The following is a 22,371-nucleotide window of genomic DNA, read 5'->3' on the forward strand; positions in this document are numbered from 1 at the left end:
TCCTTCAAAGCTTGCTTGACGCGGGCCAGTCCCCGCAGTCGCTTAAGGTGTACGTAGCCGCGATTTCGGCTTGCCACATGGGGATTGAAGGGACCCCCGTGGGGGTGTGCCCTTTGGTCTCACGCTTCATGAAGGGGGCGCGTAAACTGCGCCCACCGTTGCGGTGCGTTTTTCCCAAATGGGACCTGGTTACGGTGCTGGACGGGCTAACGGGTCATCCGTTTGAGCCCTTGGACTCCGCCGATTTAAAGGTTCTGTCCTTAAAGACCGCGCTGCTGCTGGCCTTATCGTCAGGAAAGAGAGTCGGTGACCTGATTGCCCTCTCGGTGCAGCAGGCCTGTATGGTTTTTGGGGACGATGGGCGCAGGGTTACGTTGCGACCTAACCCGGCGTACCAGCCCAAGAATATTAATGCCAGCTATAGGTCTATGGTTATAGACTTATCGGCATTCTGTCCCCCGCCGTTCAGTTCGGGTGAGGAGAGACGTTTGCACATGCTGTGCCCCGTAAGGGCGCTCTCGGCCTATGTGGCCAGGACGCGTTCATTACGCATTACAGATCAGCTGTTGGTTTGCTTTGGGCAAAGGGCCCAGGGCGGACCCCTTTCCAAGGATCGCTTATCACACTGGATAGTGGAGGCGATCGCGTTGGCATACTCTGCCGTGGGCAGGGTTGGGGAGTAACGGATTACATGTAACGCCGTTACGTAATCTGATTACAAAAAAACGGTAACTGTAATCTGTCACAGTACATTTTAAGATGTGTAATCTAGATTACAGTAACGGGGGTATAGTAACGGCGTTACAGGCGGGATTACATTCGCCCTTGCCTCTTGATTAATTTTACAAAATAACAACAAAAAACGGTGTAGCCTGTGTGCTGGTGACTGACTGTGACGAGGACGAGCGAGGCGGAGCAACAGCAGCAGCTGCAGGCAGCATCATGATGACAGAGGCACCCGCCTGTGGTGCCTCCTCCCACGAGTGCATTCACCTCATGGAAATATAACAAGCATTTCACTTTTACGTTCGCTCAGTGTTTAGACAGATCAAGCGTCTTCCACATGTGGAAGGCGCTTGTGTGTGGGGCTGTCAGCTGAACCGACACCCGTGCTGACAAACGCTGCTCTGGTATGCATCATAGACGGTCTGCATGAGGCGAGAGGTTTTTACTTTCACTTACACGGCCACATTCCACTGAGTCCGTGTTCGGTCCGTCTGCGCTGCGGTACGGCTTCGGATCCGATACGTTTCCACTCTAATCATTGTGTCAACTCCCACCTACTCCGCTGCGTTGCGTGTCTACTCCGTCCCAGCTCCGACGATCCGGAGCTCTCCGAAGCAGATACGCAAGGCTTCTATTTTTCATGGATGTCGGAGCAAAGCTGCAGCAAGTTGGGTCAGGCGTGGAGTCAACAGGGCAGAAGTGCTTACAGCATTTCACGTCGTGTTTCAAGATTAAAGCAACAAGCTACATCATGAAAAATACCCATAACGTAAATTAAAGTGGTCTTAAAAATAACTCTTGTTGTATTCTCCTTAACTTCATGTTGGTATAAACATTCTTATCTGGTTATCAATGGTAAAACATGCTTCATCTAGTTAAATAAGGGTTTTAGCCAGGACTCTTGACCAGGACTCCCTGGAAGAAGAGATCTTGTATCCCAATGGGACATTCCTGGATATAAAAAAAAAAGTAATCCAAAAGTAACTGAAAGTAATCCCTACTTTACTTTTAAATAGTGGTAATCGGATTACGTTACTAAGTACAATTTTTAACAAGTAACAAGTAACTTTAAGGGATTCCTATTTAAAAGTAACCTACCCAACCCTGGCCGTGGGCAAGGTTCCCCCGGAAGGTATCAAGGCGCATTCTACGCGAGGTGTTGCGACATCCTCTGCGTTGTTGCGTGATGTGTCGGTGGAGGACATGTGTGCCGCGGCCTCATGGTCCTCTCATCACACTTTTGTCAGGTACTACAGTCTCGACGTGTCCGGTTCGCAGTTCGCGCACGCGGTGCTGTCGGTGGCAAGAAAGTAGTATCGTTGCCAGTCTAATATGTCATTCGATTAGGCATAAACGTTGCCATATGGCCGTGGTTCACCGGTGCCTTTCGGGTCGCCCTGTGGGTGCTCCCGGAAGCAAGGTCGGTTGAATTGAGGCACTAGTGAGAGCTTGAGTTCGAAACGAAGTAAAACGTTAGGGTTGTGCTACAACCCGGGTTTTACGAGTGAGAACGAGAGCTCTCACTACCCAGCCTTGCTGTGTCGATGCGTCACGGGGTGCGTCGGATCTCAGCTGGCTGGAAGTAATTAGAGTGATTATCCCTGGGCTGACAGGACGTGACGTAGTCACGTGGATCCGTGTCAGCCCCAGGGGGGCACCACGCCACCTACGGGTGGGTGGTCGGTTTTAATGAAAAGTAATTTTGGAGCAAAATGACAGTCTTCCATAGGGCTGCGTCGCAGCGTTGTAGGCACTAGTGAGAGCTCTCGTTCTCACTCGTAAAACCCGGGTTGTAGCACAACCCTAACGTTGTGCAGGCGTTCCATGTACCCTTCACCTGATGGACAATACCGTGGCTTCCAGCAAACAATCCATGACATAGAAGAACTATTTGAACTCTTAGAATTAGCTAGGCATACATTTTTAGGCTACATCTTGGACAATACCATGCCTTCCAGCAAACAATCCATGACATAGTCAAGTCAAGTCAGGTTTATTTGTATAGCACATTTCATACACAGAGGCAATTCAAAGTGCTTCACATAAAATGGTTGACAGGAAAATAAACGAAAAGAAGAAATAAAATGGACATTTAAAAGCATCACAACAAAACTTTAAAAAAAGAGTATAAAAAGTGCAATAAGGCGCAGCAGTTGCAGAAAGAGCTAAAACTTATAGAGGACTCATTGGGTTTGCATAGTAGCTGTCAGCAGTTAAAAGCGACGGTAAACATAAAAGTCTTTAGTCTATTTTTAAAAGTAAGTAAGGTTGGGGCAGATCTGAGGTCTTCAGGCAATTTGTTCAAGCTAGCAGAAGCATAGTGGGTAAATGCAGCCTTCCCGTGATTTGATTTGATCCTAGGGACAGTTAATAAGCTGGACCCTGTTGACCTAAGAGTTCTAGACGGTTCGTAGCGTGGGAGCAATTCAGCTATGTATTTTGGGCCTAGGCCATTAAGTGATTTATAGACTAATAACAGTATTTTAAAATCTATTCTCTGACACACTGGCAACCAGTGTAAGGACTTAAGAACTGGAGTGATATGATCAGCTTTCTTAGTCTTCGTTAGAACTCTAGCAGCAGCATTCTGAATGAGTTGAAGTTGCCTACGTTTTTTTTTGGAGAGACCAGAAAAAAGGCTATTGCAGTAGTCTAACCTACTATAAATGAAGGCGTGAATTAGTTTTTCTAGATCCTGTCTGGACATGTATCCCCTAATTCTTGCTATATTTTTAAGATGATAAAAAGCAGATTTTCTAATTGACTTAATGTGGGAGTTAAAGTTGAGATCGGAATTAATAATAACTCCAAGATTTTTGACTTGATCCTTAGGCTTCAGGGATAGAGACTCAAGGCGTACAGTGATTTTAAGCCTTTGTTCTTTGGGGCCAAACACGATCACCTCAGTTTTGTCTTTGTTTAGCTGTAGGAAATTCTGGCACATCCAGTTATTTATTTGATCAATGCACTGGCACAATGATTCTATGGGGGCATAGTCAGCTGAGGAAAGAGTTATATACAACTGAGTGTCGTCTGCATAGTTATGATAGGCTACTTTGTTTTTTTGCATAATTAGGCCTAGAGGGAGCATATAAAGGTTGAAGAGAACGGGCCCCATAATGGATCCTTGAGGCACCCCACAAGTCATCCTAGTTAGGTCAGATGTGTAATTGCCAATGGAGACGAAGTACTTCCTGTCTTGAAGATAGGACTTGAACCACTGGAGGACCGTACCCGATAGCCCAACCCAGTTTTCCAGTCTGTCCAATAAAATTGAGTGGTCAACAGTGTCAAATGCAGCGCTAAGATCCAGTAGCACTAGAATCAAATTTTTGCCTGAGTCTGTGTTCATTCAGTCATTTATGACTTTAGTAAGCGCGGTTTCAGTGCTGTGATGGGGGCGAAAGCCTGATTGGAGTTTATCTAGGAGATCATTTGAGGTTAGGAATCTATTGAGTTGTAGGTAAACAACCTTTTCAATTATTTTGGCTATAAAGGGGAGATTAGATATTGGTCTGTAGTTACTGATTACCGATGCATCAAGGCTACGCTTTTTTAGTAGGGGTTTAATAACTGCAGTTTTCAGGGACTCAGGAAAAGTGCCGGTCACAAGGGATCTATTAACTATTTGCAATAGGTCCGACGACAGACAGTTATAAACGCTTTTAAAAAAGCTTGTTGGAAGGGTATCGAGACAGCACGAAGATGATTTAAGGCCTTGCACAGTTTCCTCTAAGATGTCGTGGTCGATAACGCTGAACTGGGACAAATTTATCGAACTAGGGATCTGCGGGTAGGATGATGTCACAGCATTTCTTGGTGTGGAGCCACTAATAGCCTGCCTGATATTAATAATTTTATCCGTAAAAAAGGCAGCAAACTCATTACATTTGACAGTAGAGAGGAATTCAGGTGCTACACAGAGAGGCGGATTAGTCAGTCTATCAACTGTGGCAAATAGAGTGCGAGCATTGTTCACATTTTTGTTAATTATCTCGGAGAAGAACGATTGTCTCGACCTTTTCAGTTCGAGGTTGTAGGAGTGAAGGCTTTCTTTGTAAATATCATAGTGAATGTGAAGATTAGTTTTCCGCCATTTACGCTCAGCTTTCCTGCAATCTTTCTTTTTGCATCTAACGGATGCAGAATTTCGCCAGGGTGCTTTAATTTTGCCAGACAGCAATTTTAACCTAACAGGCGCCACACTATCAATATTCAGAATTGTTGAATTGAAGTTATCAAGAATCTCATTGACAGAAGCTGATGTGGGAGGAGATAAAGAAAATGTCTCCATAAACAGCGCGCTGGTGCCTGCATTAATGTCTCGTCTTTTAACGGTTTGTGACCTATTAATGATCTCAGGGGAGATTTCCATTTCAAAGAAGATGCAAAGATGGTCAGACAACGCAACATCAATAGTCGACACAGAAGAGGACTTGAAGCCCCTAGTAATAACTAAATCCAGGGTATGGCCTCGGTTGTGAGTAGGCCCTGAAACATGTTGAGACAGATCAAAAGTATCAAGTAAGATATTCAGTTCTTTGGCAAAATTATCCGTCGGGTTATCAATATGAATATTGAAATCCCCAGCAATAGATATACAGTCATGTTCCATGAAAATTAAGGATAGTAGATCAGCAAATTCAACGAGAAAGCTGGCTGAGTATTTTGGTGGTCTATAGATATTCAGCAGTAACACAGTGGTTGAGCATTTCAGAATAGCAGCAAGGTATTTGGACCACAGAGGGGGGGGGGCAGATTGGGGGGGTCTTGGACGGACGGGGGTGGGGCGCGTCGACTCTTGGGGGACTGCAACCACAGCCGACTCTGCCGACTCGGGGTCGGCTTGTCGGGGGTGGGTCGAGGGGGTGTGGGGGATGGCGGAGAGAGGGTGGGTGGGGGGGGCGGGGAGCAGGTAGGTTGAGGGGGATGTGAGGGAGGGGACTGTGGGGGGGCCAGGTTCGGGGTCGGGAGTGCTGGGTCGGGGGGGCGTGGGGCATGGCAGTATTGCAGAGGGCTGGAGGGCATGTGAGGGAGGGGACGGTCGGGGGGCCAGGTTCGGGGTTGGCAGTGGTGGGTCGGGGGTGGGTCGAGGGGGTGTGGGGGATGGCAGAGAGAGGGTGGGTGGGGGGGGCGGGGAGCAGGTAGGTTGAGGGGGATGTAAGGAAGGGGGCTGTGGGGGGGCCAGGTTCGGGGTCAGGAGTGGTGGGTCGGGGGTAGGTCGGGGGGGCGTGGGGCATGGCAGTATGGGAGAGGGCTGGAGGGCATGTGAGGGAGGGGACGGTCGAGGGGCCAGGTTCAGGGTCGGGAGGGTAGAACGAGGGGGCTTAGATGGACAGGGGGACTGGGGGATCATAGACAGTCCAAAGCTTATCAGTTCGTTCATCCTGCTGGAGAATGGAATGGGGGAGGGGGGTGGGGAGAGGTGGAGGAGCAAAGAGGTAGAGGAAAGGGCAGCGTCCTCCGCTTCATCCTGGAAGGAAGATGTAACTGGGAGTTCGCGGAGGGGTGTAGAGGCCCGGAAGGGGGGGGGGGGGGGGGAGAGAAGAGGCGAGGGGGAGGGGGGGGCAGTGCCCTCCACTTCATCCTGGAAGCGGAGAGGAGGGGGAGGGGGCAGCGTCCTCCGCTTCCTGTAAGGAAGACGTCATGGTTGGTAGTTGATGAACTGGGAGATCGCGGAGGGGTGTAGGGGCCGCGAAGGGGGGGGGGGGGAATGGGATAAGATAGAGCAGAGGGCAGGAGAGGAGGAGGGGGGGGGCAGCGTCCTCCACTTCATCCCGGAAGGACGTCATGGTTGGTTGTTGATGAGCTGGGAGTTGGCGGGGGGGAGTAGAGGCTCCGAAGAAGGGGGGGGGGGATGGGCTGATATCGCCTGCATGGCAGAGGATATTTCGTCTATTCGGCTGGCCTCGAGTTGTGGCAACAGGGATTGTTGTTGATGAGACGTGTCGACTGGCAATGTGACCTCGCGGCGAGGGTTGGAGATAGTGGAGACGGGAGGGGGCTCATTCCTGGCCGTGGAGTTATCAGATGTTGGGTGATTGATGTTGTAGATAAGATTGGCAGTAAACAGCCTTGTGCCATCTCTGTTGAGTCGACCATTACGATTGTAGAGATGGCTTCGATCCCAGAAGAGATTGAAGTTGTCAATATAATTCACATTATACTGAGGGCAGACAGTTGAAAGCCACGTGCTTAAGCTTAGGGACCTGGTGAACTTATTGACTTTGTATCCATTGGGGGGCAGGGGGCCACTGATAAATGCCTCAATATCGAGTGAGGCTAGGAGCTTCAGTAGGTCCAGGAAGTCACGTTTTAGTGTTTCTGATTGCTGTTTCAGAATGTCGTTGGCTCCTATATGCAGGGTAATCTTGTTTAGGGAGCTGTGAGTAGACAGGATTTCAGGAATTTTCTCTGTTATGTCACAGATCATCTCATCAGGGAAACAGAGTGTAGCGGTATTGTTTTTAATCCCAATGTGTTTAATATCCGAGGCTCCGATGAGCAAGGATGTTATAGGGGGCTGCGGCCTGCTAGCTCTTGATAGCCTTTGAGGCTGTGGCCTGCTAGCTCTTGATAGCCTCCTAGCTTTGGGGCTACCTAGGTTGTCGGATAGCCGATGGGCCAGTCCAATATCCATATCGGCAGTCGATACAGGGCTACCCAATAGCGGTTGAAATCTGTTTACCAGCTGTAGGGACATCAGTGGTGGAGGAGCAAAACTCTTCTTTCCACCTCTCACAACAATCCATGGTTGATCAGTGCTAGTGCTAACAGGGGCTATACTAGCTAATGCAGGCCAGCCCGTGGCTGAGCTAATTTCCGGGTGATAAGAGGCAGTCTCTGAGGGTCCAGGGATCACTAATCTTTTCGGCTTCGCTCCCTGGACATTCCAGAGGACAGTATCAGTTTGTTTCACCGAGATAGCACAGGCTTGGGAGGCAATGTTTTCGGGAACATGAGTGGGCAGTTTACCCAAGGATGGGGGAGCTAGCAGACTGTTAGCATTCGTGGTATCTGTGATGGAAGATGCATGTACATTACCCGATGAGGGAGTAGCTAACGCTAAGTTAGCATTCGGCATCGTAGCTTCTGTGAATCCATTGGAAAGGGAGCTCTGAGGCTGTGTAGAGGTAATCCCAGTGTCTTTCAAACAATAGATGGTAGTTTCCAGTATTGCAATTTTTTGAAGGTGGCCAGTACATCCTTTACAGGGCGACATGCCCTTAGGTAACACAGGGTCCCAAATCCACACCAGGCAGGCTGGTAGATAGAGGCCGCAGGCCGGGAGATAGCAAAAGCAGGCAAGCGATAGCAGCGGAGCACAGCTTGTACACGACTGTACGCTCTGAACGTTGCAGGGCATAGAAGGGCATTCATTTTTCATTTTTTGTAGGCTACATCTTGGACAAGCCCGATTAGAACAACTCTTTGAACTTTGAACTATGCTTTTTGGACATCCATTTTTCATTTTACATAGTTTTTACATATTGTCAGAACTTGTATTAAAATTTCAAATATATGTTGCTTGTAGTTTGGTTATTTGCCACTTTAATCAGTCATGCCGGTATGGCGTTGTAAAAGCTGTAGCTAATAGGTTGATATTTACATTAGATGCAGTAGATTCTTTGAGGTCTTTGAGCAGTTATTGCTGGCATGTATTCATTCTGCACCTGCATCAATACTACTGTGTTAACCAAAGCTTTCGACACCATCAACCATCATATTCTCCTTTCCACTCTGTCTGACTTGGGTGTTACCGGCACTGCACTTTCCTGGTTCTCTTCCTATCTTTCCACTGGTGTCCCCCAGGGCTCTGTTCTAGATCCTTTCCTTTTCCTTTACATGAAATCACTTGGTCACGTAATCTCATCCCACGGTTTCTCCTATCACTCCTATGCTGACGACACCCAACTTTACCTTTCCTCCCCCCCTCTGACACTCTAATTGAATCACGCATCTCTGCCTGTCTGAAAGACATTGGGGCCTGGATGGCTGCTCACCACCTCAAACTGAACTTAGATAAAACTGAACTTCTCTTTCTCCCTGCCAAAGACTCCCCTCTGACCGACCTCTCTATCACCATCAACAACTCCATCGTATCACCCTCCCTAACAGCCAAGAACCTCGGAGTCATACTCGATAATCACCTTTCCTTCTCCCCTTTAATTGCTGCCACCGCACGTTCCTGCCGGTTTGCCCTCTACAATATCCGAAAAATCCGTCCATTTCTCACCATAGAAGCATCACAACTCCTGGTTCAATCCCTTGTCATTTCTCGGCTTGATTACTGTAACGTTCTGCTTGCCGGTCTTCCTGCCTCTGCCATCCAACCACTTCAACTCATTCAAAATGCTGCAGCCCGTCTGGTTTTCAATCAAAATAAATTTTCCCATGTCACCCCCCTCCTACGCGATCTACATTGGCTTCCCATTCTGGCTCGTATCAAATTCAAGACCCTGGTTTTAGCCTACAAAGCAGTCCATCAAACAGCCCCCCCCATATTTACAGCCACTGGTCAGTTTCCAAACCTCCTACCGTTCCCTCCGCCCATCCACTAGTGCAGGACGTCTCGCCCCTCCCTCCCTGCACGGGCCTACAGGTTGCTCTCGACCAAGACTTTTTTCAGATCTCGCCCCGACGTGGTGGAATGAGCTCCCCCCCGCAGCTAGAACGGCCACATCTCTGCCCATATTTAAAAGAAAACTAAAAACACATCTATTCACTATCCACTTTCCTACCTCTCCCTCTACTGCATCTCTTTGTCTCCTGAATTGTTTTATACACCGTAATAATCTGCACCCCTGATCATCTTTTATCTATGCATATTTTTTATCATGATCACATATTGTCTGTTTTAATCTATTTTCATTGTTCTGCTATGTTTTATTGTGTGATGTATTTTATCTGTTGTACGTCGCTTTGGATAAAAGCGTCTGCTAAATGACAATAAAGTAAAAGTAAAGTAAACACGAACTTTTTACTGTTGTAAAAACAAAGTATAAACACATGGGATGCAGAGCTGTTGATTTTCACACCAACCTATAAAATGTCTTCATTTATGCCAGTAGAAATCACACATCAATTTGTAATAGAAATCCTACTGCATGTTACAATCCCCAAAATATTTCATTTTCTAAGACAGTGGTTCTCAAACTTTTCATGTCAAGGACCCCTAAACTGACCCAAATTAGACCACTGACCCCCTTTTGATAAGATTTTTGCATTAGATGTTTTATTACAGAAAGTGTATGAAACCCATGACCAAAATAGTCCTACATTCTGTCATTGTGTTACTTATGAATGGAATTCACATCTGAATGAAAACATATTTGAATGATTTCAAATCCTTGACTTGCTGTGGTAAGTGATGTAAAAATATATAACTTTATATTTCACAAATTGAAATTGATGATATATGCCAAGTCTTGGAAAGTGAAAATGTAGGTAGGGAGGGGAGGCTGGAAAGGTGACGGTCACCTAAAGGGACTATTTGCACCCCTGCAAATCCTACGAAGTCACATACAGAGAATTTAGCCAGAAATATATTTGTAAGGGTTACACCAGATTATCTTGCAAATCAAGCCCTTTTCGAGTTTGTTAAAATTCAAGTATATCCATAACCTTGAAAATCAAGCATTTTAAAACGAAATCAAAATGAATAAAACGTGTACATTGCAGCTATCGACATAGAGCTGTAGATTTTTATTGCAAGCAGTCTTCCCTCAGTCTTCTCCATGGCTAGAAAAGAATGTTCATAGTCCTCCTCTTTGAAATGGCGACTGCAAACTCGCAGATCCAAGCTAGCTGTAATGTAGCCCCGTGCCTGTTTGGGACTCGTTAGCCGTAGTGGTGTTTTACAGCGCTCTGGATCTTTTGGGAAACAATGCGAAATAAGCGCTTTGCCCGTTTCCTCTGCTTCTCTCCTCTTCTTCGCCATGCACGAGATAACTACACATTTAACCCTTGCCATTATCGTTTTTTTTACGACAGCTAAGCGCCCGTAAAATCACCGGCCAAGCCTGCGGGCTGGGCGTGGACTTAGAAGGCCACGAGCCCAGTGCATTGTGGGAAGTGGAGGATTTCTGCCCCCCGCACCCGCCCCTCCCCAGGGGTAAGTGGGGCATAATAATCATATGTATATGATATTAATGAATCAGTTGAGGAAAACCCATTGCAGATCTAGTTCTCTCCTGCTTACCTGTTGCTGCTGTGGTCTGTTTGCAGGCAATGCTCTGGAGAAAGCTGGCGACCGAGAGTTCCTGGATGCCGTCAAGGAGCTGCGAAAAGCATCAGGTATGGCGAGGCTGCTCTCTGGCTATTTGACAAGCACAGAGAATGATCAGGATCTCATGCCGCATTCATAGCATATCAAAGTGACTGTAAATACGAGCTGTCGACTGGGCTGCCAACTGTTCACGTCACGCAGGGACTTTTTTGTAGGGTCGGATATCTTCCACTTGGCATTACAAATTGAGGAGGACACAGGCAACACAGGCAACAAACATGGCAGCAAATGTACCGATTTCTGCACTGCAATTCACGTTAATACAAATCAAAATGATCAGTTCAGCTCACACTAATACTGTACAATCAACTCTACCACTGTATGAAAAACCTACTTTCCGGGACTTTGTAAAGCGGCAAATTGCTCCACTTTGCAGGTCTTTGTAGCACTTTGGAGCCATTACAGAAAAATCCCACATTTTAACACAAATAGGTCGGCAGTTGACCCGCCAGCCCCCTAGACCAGAGGTTCTCAAATGTTTTTCAGATAAGGACCCCTTACAAAATAGAAAATATACTGGGGACCCTGTCATTCTGATTTGTGATTTTGGGCTAAGCTTAATTGTTTCCACGGTAACGTGCTCGACTTTTAAATTGATAGGTTTGTTAGATTAGAATGTAATCCATGAACCATTTTAGATTTAAGCATAAAATATTTTCATTGAACTATGAAACTTTTGCAAAAAGAAAATATATATATTTCTTTTTTCCTTAAAATGTTTTGCGGACCCCCTGGCAAAGTGCCACGGACCCCTGGGGGTCCCCGGACCCCCATTTGAGAACCACTGCCCTAGACTGTGGGAGGCTTTTACACTAATGGCAATCCTGGTCCAGGATGGGGGGGTGGGCTATTGACTGAATAGGTAACACCTCAGGACAATGGCTGGTGGATGAGGGGGTGCGGCTGGAAACCTTTCCCTGGAGAAGAGAGCTGAGAGCTCTCTCAATTCAGTGAACTTTCACACAAAATCACACTCCAGTTTGAAGAGTGATCCAGCAAGATCAACAGGGGATTTGATTCTCTTGAGGAGCAAATTGCACGGTGGAGAAGGAGAATCTGAGGAAAAGACGATGCCCTCACAATACCAAACTTTCGGTAAGAATATATAATAATGATTAAGTCAAATAAATTAATGGTTGTACATTCAATTAGGCTACTGCTTGGCTTCATAGCATCCTCTGTTGCTTGTGGTATTTTCCCAAAATGGCGGACGCTATGGACGTTGGTAGAAAGTAAATATATCAACATTTTAGCTTAAAGGAACACTCCGCCGATTTTCAACCAGCTTTGTATCATTAGAACATCAGTAGTATATCAGAAAACTGTAAATGGTTTTTAAGTCTGTCATTTAATTTGACAGTTATTGAGTGTTAAATTGTGGACCAGTGACATCACTGGTCCACACTAACTCAAATTAATAACTCATTAACTCAAATCAACTCTCAATAACTGTCAAACTATTCATCATTCATCTAGTTTGACAGTTATTGAGAGTTGATTTGACTTAATGAGTTATTAATTTGAGTTTTAAGGGCGTTTTCACACATATTTGGGTCGAGCCAGGCGCTGCCGCAGCAGTGGAAAGTATACAATGTTTCAATTTTCAACTAGAGCGGCTTCGTTTCACATGTGCTTTTTATCACCGCGCCCAGGCCGTCGTTCTACAGAGTGGAGCGTCATGTATCCATGCCAACCAGACGGAAGTAGACGCGTATAGCGTAATTCCACCCGGAAAGGAAGCCCGGGATGTAAACAGAACTGAACGATTGATTGAAAAGTTTATTTCTATAGGGACAGATACATAAACATAGAGCATTCACAATCTTTGTTATACTGTATATCCTGACATTTATAGCCTGAGCTAGTTTGCAATATTTGTCCCTAGATGGAGAATGGAGAATGAACAGCAACGCCGTTTGCTCTTGGTAGCCTACTGCTTTTTGCATTTTACATTGTTTGTCTCTTTCAATATTGGGAAAGTGTTGAATTTGAAAACGATCGCACGGCTGCATCTGAAAAACAATGTTTTCATGTACTGGAGGCGGCGGATGCGAATCTCCAGACAAAGCAGGACAAGGCGCAGATTGATTCTGTTGAACCGTGAAGCCCTCACCATACGCAGATATTATCGGCGAACAGCCAGGTAAGTTGTAAACATTAACGTTTGTAACAACATCAAGTATGACGCACAGCATGGTAGGACTTTCATCCACTTCTCTCTCCCCTATGTTCTTCATAACAAAAGTGTGCTATACATTGTGCTGTATAAAAGTAAATAAATACGTTCTCTGATCTATTTAATTTCTGTTCACAGATTGAGCCAGCCACACAACGTGGCAGTGACGTCATATTTAATGGGAGCTCTGGCTGCAATTGCAGATTTCCACAATTTCGAGTAAGTAACTGTTGTCAAATGAATAGAACATCTGTTCTAAATAGAAATCTTTCTTTATCTGTTCTATTTTCAGTACCAGTTGATTCCCTTCTGTGTATAAGGCGGAGATTTGTTTTGCTCTAGTGCAGTGGTTCTCAAAGTGTGGTCCGGGGACCCCCAGAGGTCCTTATCAGGGTTCCAGGGGGTCCCCAGCAAAACGGGTCATTTCCATTCATAATCCTTCTAACAGAATGTATGACTATTTTGGTCATCATCTTATCTAAAAGTAAAAATCTTATCAAATGGGGTTCAGTGGTCTAATTTGTGTCAGTTTAGGGAACCACTGCTCTAGTGTGTGTCTATTAGGGCATTCACAGACTAGTCGACTAGTAAAACCACTAGTCGACACTGTATGGAAGCCCATAGCTGACTCAATTCAAATGATAATTTAAACTTGAAAATGGTAATGTAATTCCTCAATAACATTATCATTTTCAACACGTGTGTGTTATTTCAGTAAAAATTAAAATGGAATAATCCAATTTTCATTTTCATATACTTGTAAGGGCTTTCTATGACTATATAAGAATTAAAATGACAAGCTGTTTGACATTTAATTTTCAAAGTCCATAGCCCACTCTACAATGGACTACCGGTATATTAAAATGGTAATTTAAATTTGGTAATGAAAATGCAATCCGAAAAATGCAGCCTAATTTTCCATCTCTGCAAGCATTATTTAAGTCACAATTCAAATTAAAATGCATTTTTGTAGAAAATGTCAAATGATAATTTAAATGGTATTTGACATTTCATTTTAATTTAGTCATACTGCTTTTCAATGGACTATATCAAACTTGTAATTTAAATGTGGAAATGTAAATGCAATCCAAAAAATCCAGGCTAATTTTCCATCCCTGCAAAAGTCACAATTCAAATGAAAATGCATTTGTATTTGACATTACATGTTTGACATTCGACATTACATTATCAAAGACTGAACATGCTTTGCAATGTACTCTATTAAAATGAAAAACAGCAAAACAGCGCCTCCCGTGTATTGCATGTTCACTTCGTGGGCTATCACTGACAAAACTCAATTGGAAATGGCAATCTGTCAGGCCGCTCGTCAAGGCGGGCCTTCACTTAGGAGGATGTCACTCATTGGCTACTTTCAGGCTGCCCCAGTTGACCGCGGAAGTAAACAGACCCACTTCAGGTCTGTCGCCTTCAACCACCGCAGTCAGGCATGTAATGTGCGTTTTTGTTCATATTTAAAGAAGAAACAGCATTATTTATCGGTGCATGGTGTTCATACCGCGGAAAAGTTAAAAACAAGGTGAATTTTGCCATTAGGAAAGAAGACGCGAGGCGGATTGTTTGCTATGGTTACCATGGTAACGTTACCCTCTGTATGGCTAATGCTAACGTTAGTGAGTAGCCTAATATAGGACGTAAATATCTACAACCACAGGCTGTCAACGGCATAACTGGAGAAATTAAACCATGCCAGACATAAACGGCAAGGAGTGGCTGTGATGTGGATTAACGCTAATGACGAAATGGACGAGATGACGAAATGGTGAGTGTACGTTAGCATGTTGCTGCTACTTGCAAACGAATTTGATCGTCTACTGTAAGAGATAACAACCTAACGGTAATGTTTGCAATATAAAGCAGCGTCAAGCATAGTGCTATAAATTATACTACTTATGCTAGATGAGTGTCAATTCATAGTAAGGTGAATGTGCCAACATTACTTCTCTACCAATGTTATTTAATAATTCACATGGGGGAGTCATTAGATTAGATGTAGCTACGCTCTAAAACTGAAGATGAGCTTCAGTTACATGAAGTGAGTTTATAACCAACCAAGCAGCTTCCCATGGTATAGCTAGTTAATCACTTTCCTCCAGTCTGCATGTGGCGTGACTGGTGGTTGGTCATCCTATGGCTGTACTATGAGTATAATAACTGCTGGGCTCGCATGTAAATAAATATGAATAAATAAATAAATAAATAAATAAATACATATATACACACACACACACACACACACACACACACTGTGAATAATTACATATCTAAACTAAACATTTCATTTTGCTGCTATATGCCAAGTGCAACATTTTAATGACCATTAAAATTATCTCATATCTCTTCCTGTCCTTTGTGTGTGTTCCAACATCTACAGGTGGCCATTACGTTTTTTTTTTTTTTTTTTTTTTTTTTTTTTTTTAAATGTTTTTTTCCCGATTTTTTATCCCATTTTTATCCCCCGTTTAGTGCTCATTTGAATTACTCAATCCTGGTTGCTACTCCATCCTCTGCCGATCTGGGGAGAGCCGAGACTGATTCCATGCATCCTCCGAGACATGGGCAGTCAAGTCAGCTGCTTCTTTTCACCTGCCCGAGGAAGCTTCACCGGTAGGACATAGCACGTGGGAGGTTCACGCTATTCCAACCAGTTCCCCTCCCTCTGAACAGGCGCCCTTAACGATCAGAGGAGGAACCATATAAGCAACCAGGATGTTGCATGTTTTTGTGAAGGGGGTTCCTATATGAAGGAGACCCCCGGGAGGCACGGGGAGAACATGCAAACTCCACACAGAAAGGCCATTTTGCCGACCCCCACCCGGGTGGTGGGCACTCGAGGACATGCGGACGGGCACGCATTCCTTCAGTGTTCACATCGGCCCAGGTGGGAATCGAACCCACGACCTTCGAGCTGTGAGGCGATAGTGCTTACCACTGCACCACCGTACCTCCCTAAGGTGGCCATTACGTTTGATGGGTGACGTTCATGTTGATGGGAACATGAACGTCACCTGGGTTTATCGGACGCTACATTTTCATGTTGATGCTCCTCTGCCACAAGAGCCACACACTGAACAAGCAGCTCTTCGACATGCTGACTGGTGGTTCTCGTCAGGAGGATATGAAGCAAACACATGTGCATTTTGTGCAAGTTCACATACAAAACAAAACCCTGCCATTACAGCGATATGAAGCAAACACATGTGCATTTTGTGCAAGTTCACATACAAAACAAAACCCTGCCATTACAGCGATATGAAGCAAACACATGTGCATTTTGTGCAAGTTCACATACAAAACAAAACCCTGCCATTACAGCGAACCACGTGAGACCTGCCAACAGCAAATCCTGTACCATCTGTATAGTCCTGATTTACTGTACGTCTCATTGTTTGTGATGTATCTGCAGTCTGCACCAACATAACCAAGACACATTCCTCATGTTGAAGTGACCCTGTTCAGGAATATGAACTATATGCTATTTATGTTTTTGTTTTAAATATTGGGTTTGTTATGAATTACTAATTTTGACAAGGTAAAATAAAACATTTTTAACGTAACTGCACTGGCTGCATGAAAACCTTTGTCTTGATCAGAGTTTGTCTGTTACAAATATCAACATTGCTGTATTAATCTATAATAAATCCGTAAAATCAGTGACACCAGGCATACTTCAACATTCATTGTTTATTTACATGAAGTGAAATATATCCCTGTAATGAGTATAACCCAGCACCTGCCAGTAGTATGTATGCATGCTGTTCTTGCTTTAACTCCATTTTGCCACTTTTGCGGTGTAGATCAGCCAACAAAGATATAGTTTCTCTGTTAACTCTCCACGTAGAATTCAGGCAGTCTGTAACTGCAAGTCTTCTCAAATAAAGCTGATCATTCGCTATAGTCAAGGGCAATGAAATTTACCATTTAGTGTTGAATACAGAAAACATGGATAGGCTACTTAAATTAACTTGCTGGTGAAACCTGGTAATTCTTTGACCTCACAAGACTTTTACATGAGTAAACATTTTCAGTACTCTACCCACCCGCCTGTGGGCTAAAATCACACACAGCTCAGATATGATTGTGATAGAACTTGCTAAAAAAAAAAAAAACATGAATCAATCTCGCTCTGTCTCTTACTGAATGCTCTTATTGACTGGGTATTTTCACATGTGGCAACCTGAGCAGCGGGCGGTTCTTGTGCGTAAAATGTCCCACCAGCACCATTGATTACAATAAAACACAGGACCACAGCGTCCCATTTAACAAACTCCTACTTCATAACCATAGTCCTCAAACCAATGGGTGATGTCACAGTAGCTACATCCAATTATGTATAGGATTGAGACACAAGGACAATCGTGGAACTCAACATTTTTAATAGTGAGAACTACAACACAAATGCATAGCCTTTTCACAAAACAAAGTGTCACATTCTTCAGCAAGATAATCTTCACATATGAACATGTTGAAGCTTAAATGTGATCGACCGAGTAAAAAGTTAAAAAAAAAGCTGTTTTTCCATGGCAATAGTACCCCTTCACTCATGCGTGTTGAGGATTCTAAAGTTGTTCTGACTAACTTTTAGTTTAATATGCAGAAATACACGTACCGTATAGGCTAAATCCAGTGACAGCAACTGGGAACACGGAACGTTTGTAAGAGCGCAAGTGAAAACACAACTAGAGGTTTTAATAGTGGGCTAGCGAGTGTTCGGGGTGAAGTTTAAGGTCCCCGACAGGGTTTGGAGAGGTCACCGGACGTCCTAAAGCTAAATGAGGCCAAAGCCATACTTCATTGACTCCATCGACCCAGCTATGTTTGTACAGAAATCTTCGTATGTTCTGCACTCCAAGGGCAGTTTGAGTGTTGTGAGGCAGGTGGAGGCGGTCGGCATCAGCAGGCTTGGAGACACCTGGACATGACTTGTCAAAATTAGTAATTCATAACAAACCCAATATTTAAAACAAAAACATAAATAGCATATAGTTCATATTCCTGAACAGGGTCACTTCAACATGAGGAATGTGTCTTGGTTATGTTGGTGCAGACTGCAGATACATCACAAACAATGAGACGTACAGTAAATCAGGACTATAGACAAGTTTCCTGGGCACTTCTGGTTTGCTTCCGGACTCGGCCGCCATCGTGTCTGTCGCTTCCGGTGTTTGTGAATACGGAGAAGCGTAACGTATACCGTAGTAGCCATAGCGACCGCCGAAAAAATGCAAACTTGGGATCATTCTGCGAGTCTCCTATCTAATGAAAGAGTGTCTATCCCACACCCATTGACAGTGGACACATGGGAAGATAATATGCGTAAATGGCCGAACGTAACTACAGGCAGGATTATAGCGTATTTTGAGGATCAATGGCGGTGGACGGCAACGCGATGAATTATCTCAAAAGCTCCGAAGCGTCAGCCAGACTAACGTTAGGTTACAGTCCTCTCCTCTGTCACAGTCAGTCAGATTAATGTTAGGTTACAGTGACAGTACTCTCCTCTCTCACAGTCAGACTAACGTTAGGTTACAGTCCTCTCCTCTCTCACAGTCAGTCAGACTAACGTTATGTTACTGTCCTCTCCTCTGTCACAGTCAGTCAGACTAACGTTAGGTTACAGTGACATACTCTCCTCTCTCACAGTCAGACTAACGTTAGGTTACAGTCCTCTCCTCTCTCACAGTCAGTCAGACTAACGTTAGGTTACTGTCCTCTCCTCTGTCACAGTCAGCCAGACTAACGTTAGGTGTCTCTCCATTAAAAAACAACCTTGATCACTGCAAAACATGACATGCCGTGTGTAGCCTCCACACAATAGGGCTACACACGGTAAATCATGGTAAATACGCAGCACAATACCCGCCGTGGTAAACAGAAGAAGACTGGGATATTAGCTTTAAGGCGACTCACTTCTAGACTTGAATGAAATTGTATTCACCTACTATCTGCTCCGTGGATTACCATTTTACAATTTCAGAGACGAAATTGTAACATAGCAACGTTGGTCCACAAACGTTGCTATTTAAAAAAAAAAATTGGGAGATCGGGTTGGGATTATAACGTTAGTTTGCCGAGTCGCACCTGGTAATCCAGAAATGGCGTTATGGTACCTTTGTCTACTTGTAGATCATCAAGAAACTTTAAATTAATAACGTTAGATGTGTTAGCCAGAGCTGTATATCGGGTCTAGCAGCTGATCAGCAGCTCAGACAGCCTCAAACACGAGGTGATTCTCAGCTCTATAATTCGCAAAATAGCAGTGGATGGAAACGCGCACTGTGTTTTGACAGCCACGCACTGCACAATGTGTTCCAGAATAACCCATTGTTAATAACGTCTGCTAACGTTAGTGTAGCTGATGTTATCGATCGTTGTAAAAAAGTTTGGATATTTCGGCTGCTGCCTTCTGATGTGCTCGCTGCAATGTGGACTTAAACGGAAGCCGGGGACACGAAAGGCTGCTATGGCGCCGCCCTAGGAACGGCCCAGGAAACTTGTCTATACACATGGTACAGGATTTGCTGTTGGCAGGTCTCACGTGGTTCGCTGTAATGGCAGGGTTTTGTTTTGTATGTGAACTTGCACAAAATGCACATGTGTTTGCTTCATATCGTTGTAATGGCAGGGTTTTGTTTTGTATGTGAACTTGCACAAAATGCACATGTGTTTGCTTCATATCCTCTTGACGAGAACCACCAGTCAGCATGTCGAAGAGCTGCTTGTTCAGTGTGTGGCTCTTGTGGCAGAGGAGCATCAACATGAAAATGTAGCGTCCGATAAACCCAGGTGACGTTCATGTTCCCATCAAACTTAATGGCCACCTGTAGATGTTGGAACACACACAAAGGACAGGAAGAGATAGGAGATAATTTTAATGGTCAGAAAAATGTTGCACTTGGCAGCAAAATGAAATGTTTAGTTTAGATATGTAATTATTCACAGTGTGTGTGTGTGTGTGTATGTATTTATTTATTTATTTATTCATATTTATTTACATGCGAGCCCAGCAGTTATTATACTCATAGTACAGCCATAGGATGACCAACCACCAGTCACGCCACATGCAGACTGGAGGAAAGTGATTAACTAGCTATACCATGGGAAGCTGCTTGGTTGGTTATAAACTCACTTCATGTAACTGAAGCTCATCTTCAGTTTTAGAGCGTAGCTACATCTAATCTAATGACTCCCCCATGTGAATTATTAAATAACATTGGTAGAGAAGTAATGTTGGCACATTCACCTTACTATGAATTGACACTCAACTAGCATAAGTAGTATAATTTATAGCACTATGCTTGACGCTGCTTTATATTGCAAACATTACCGTTAGGTTGTTATCTCTTACAGTAGACGATCAAATTCGTTTGCAAGTAGCAGCAACATGCTAACGTACACTCACCATTTCGTCATCTCGTCCATTTCGTCATTAGCGTTAATCCACATCACAGCCACTTCTTGCCGTTTATGTCTGGCATGGTTTAATTTCTCCAGTTATTCCGTTGACAGCCTGTGGTTGTAGATATTTACGTCCTATATTAGGCTACTCACTAACGTTAGCATTAGCCATACAGAGGGTAACGTTACCATGGTAACCATAGCAAACAATCCGCCTCGCGTCTTCTTTCCTAATGGCAAAATTCACCTTGTTTTTAACTTTTCCGCGGTATGGACACCATGCACCGATAAATAATGCTGTTTCTTCTTTAAATATGAACAAAAACACACATTACATGCCTGACTGCGGTGGTTGAAGGCGACAGACCTGAAGTGGGTCTCTTTACTTCCGCGGTCAACTGGGGCAGCCTGAAAGTAGCCAATGAGTGATATCCTCCTAAGTGAAGGCCCGCCTTGACGAGCGGCCTGACAGATTGCCATTTCCAATTGAGTTTTGTCAGTGACTGATAGCCCACGAAGTGAACATGCAATACACGGGAGGCGCTGTTTTGCTGTTTTTCATTTGAATAGAGTACATTGCAAAGCATGTTCAGTCTTTGATAATGTAATGTCGAATGTCAAACATGTAATGTCAAATACAAATGCATTTTCATTTGAATTGTGACTTAAATAATGCTTGCAGGGATGGAAAATTAGCCTGGATTTTTTGGATTGCATTTACATTTCCACATTTAAATTACAAGTTTGATATACTCCATTGAAAAGCAGTATGACTAAATTAAAATGAAATGTCAAATACCATTTAAATTATCATTTGACATTTTCTACAAAAATGCATTTTAATTTGAATTGTGACTTAAATAATGCTTGCAGAGATGGAAAATTAGGCTGCATTTTTCGGATTGCATTTTCATTACCAAATTTAAATTACCATTTTAATATAGTCCATTGTAGAGCGGGCTATGGACTTTGAAAATTAAATGTCAAACAGCTTCTCATTTTAATTCTTATATAGTCATAGAAAGCCCTTACAAGTATATGAAAATTCGATTATTCCATTTTAATTTTAATTTTAACTGAAATAACACACACATGTGTTGAAAATGATAATGTTATTGAGGAATTACATTACCATTTTCAAGTTTAAATTATCATTTGAATTGAGTCAGCTATGGGCTTCCATAACGTTGAGTGCCAATGACGACTAAAGTCGTCAATTGCGTTTTTTGACGGTGGGACGTGGATCAAAGCCTAATATATCTCCTGTAAAATTTTGGGGCATGTTGAATGTGTATAACCTATTTTACCGACCCATTAGGTGGCGACAGTGCTCTCCAGATTAGAGGAAGGTCCGGAAAACAGCAGGAAAAACCCCCGTGATCAAAGAGAAACCGCTCATGCTGCAGCCAGAGCCATATAGATGGCAGCTGATGTTGGCTGCGAACATCAGTCAATCCGTGCACACAACTGAGCTCCTCTGCCTCTGTCTGTCTGTCTGCATAGTTTCTTCACACGATTAGCCGCCAGAAAGGCAGCACCCGACGTCGAAGGGCCAAACCTTTCCCTGCAGTCCGGTTTGGCATTTCCGTGTCGCGCTGGGAGCCGGCGCAAAAAAACGGAGCGCTCCGAAAATAGACTGGGTGCGTGTAGGCTGTGTGTTAGTGTGGGGAGGAGTTTGCAGCTGAGGGGGGGAGAGGGGGGTGGGGCACGCAGGCACCACACAACTACACCACGTCACTACATCAGAAAATATTATCTTCAGACT

General features: G+C 44.1%; 1 protein-coding gene across 1 annotated transcript in view; it reads left to right on the plus strand.

Moving 5' to 3' along the window:
• The window catches only part of LOC310788785 (histone H2AX-like), a gene marked incomplete at both ends in the record, with an annotated part of 45,822 nt that extends 32,489 nt beyond the window's left edge, over nucleotides 1-13,333 (plus strand). The window contains 3 exons of the mRNA XM_083650359.1: nucleotides 10,720-10,786; nucleotides 10,954-11,022; nucleotides 13,329-13,333. Of these exons, the coding sequence (XP_083506485.1) occupies nucleotides 10,720-10,786; nucleotides 10,954-11,022; nucleotides 13,329-13,333 (141 nt within the window). The remainder of the gene's footprint in view (nucleotides 1-10,719; nucleotides 10,787-10,953; nucleotides 11,023-13,328) is intronic.
• Between the last annotated feature and the right edge of the window lie 9,038 nt (nucleotides 13,334-22,371).

This window comes from Poromitra crassiceps (assembly GCF_964638095.1).
Source record: "Poromitra crassiceps genome assembly, chromosome: 14".
NCBI lineage: Eukaryota > Metazoa > Chordata > Actinopteri > Beryciformes > Melamphaidae > Poromitra > Poromitra crassiceps.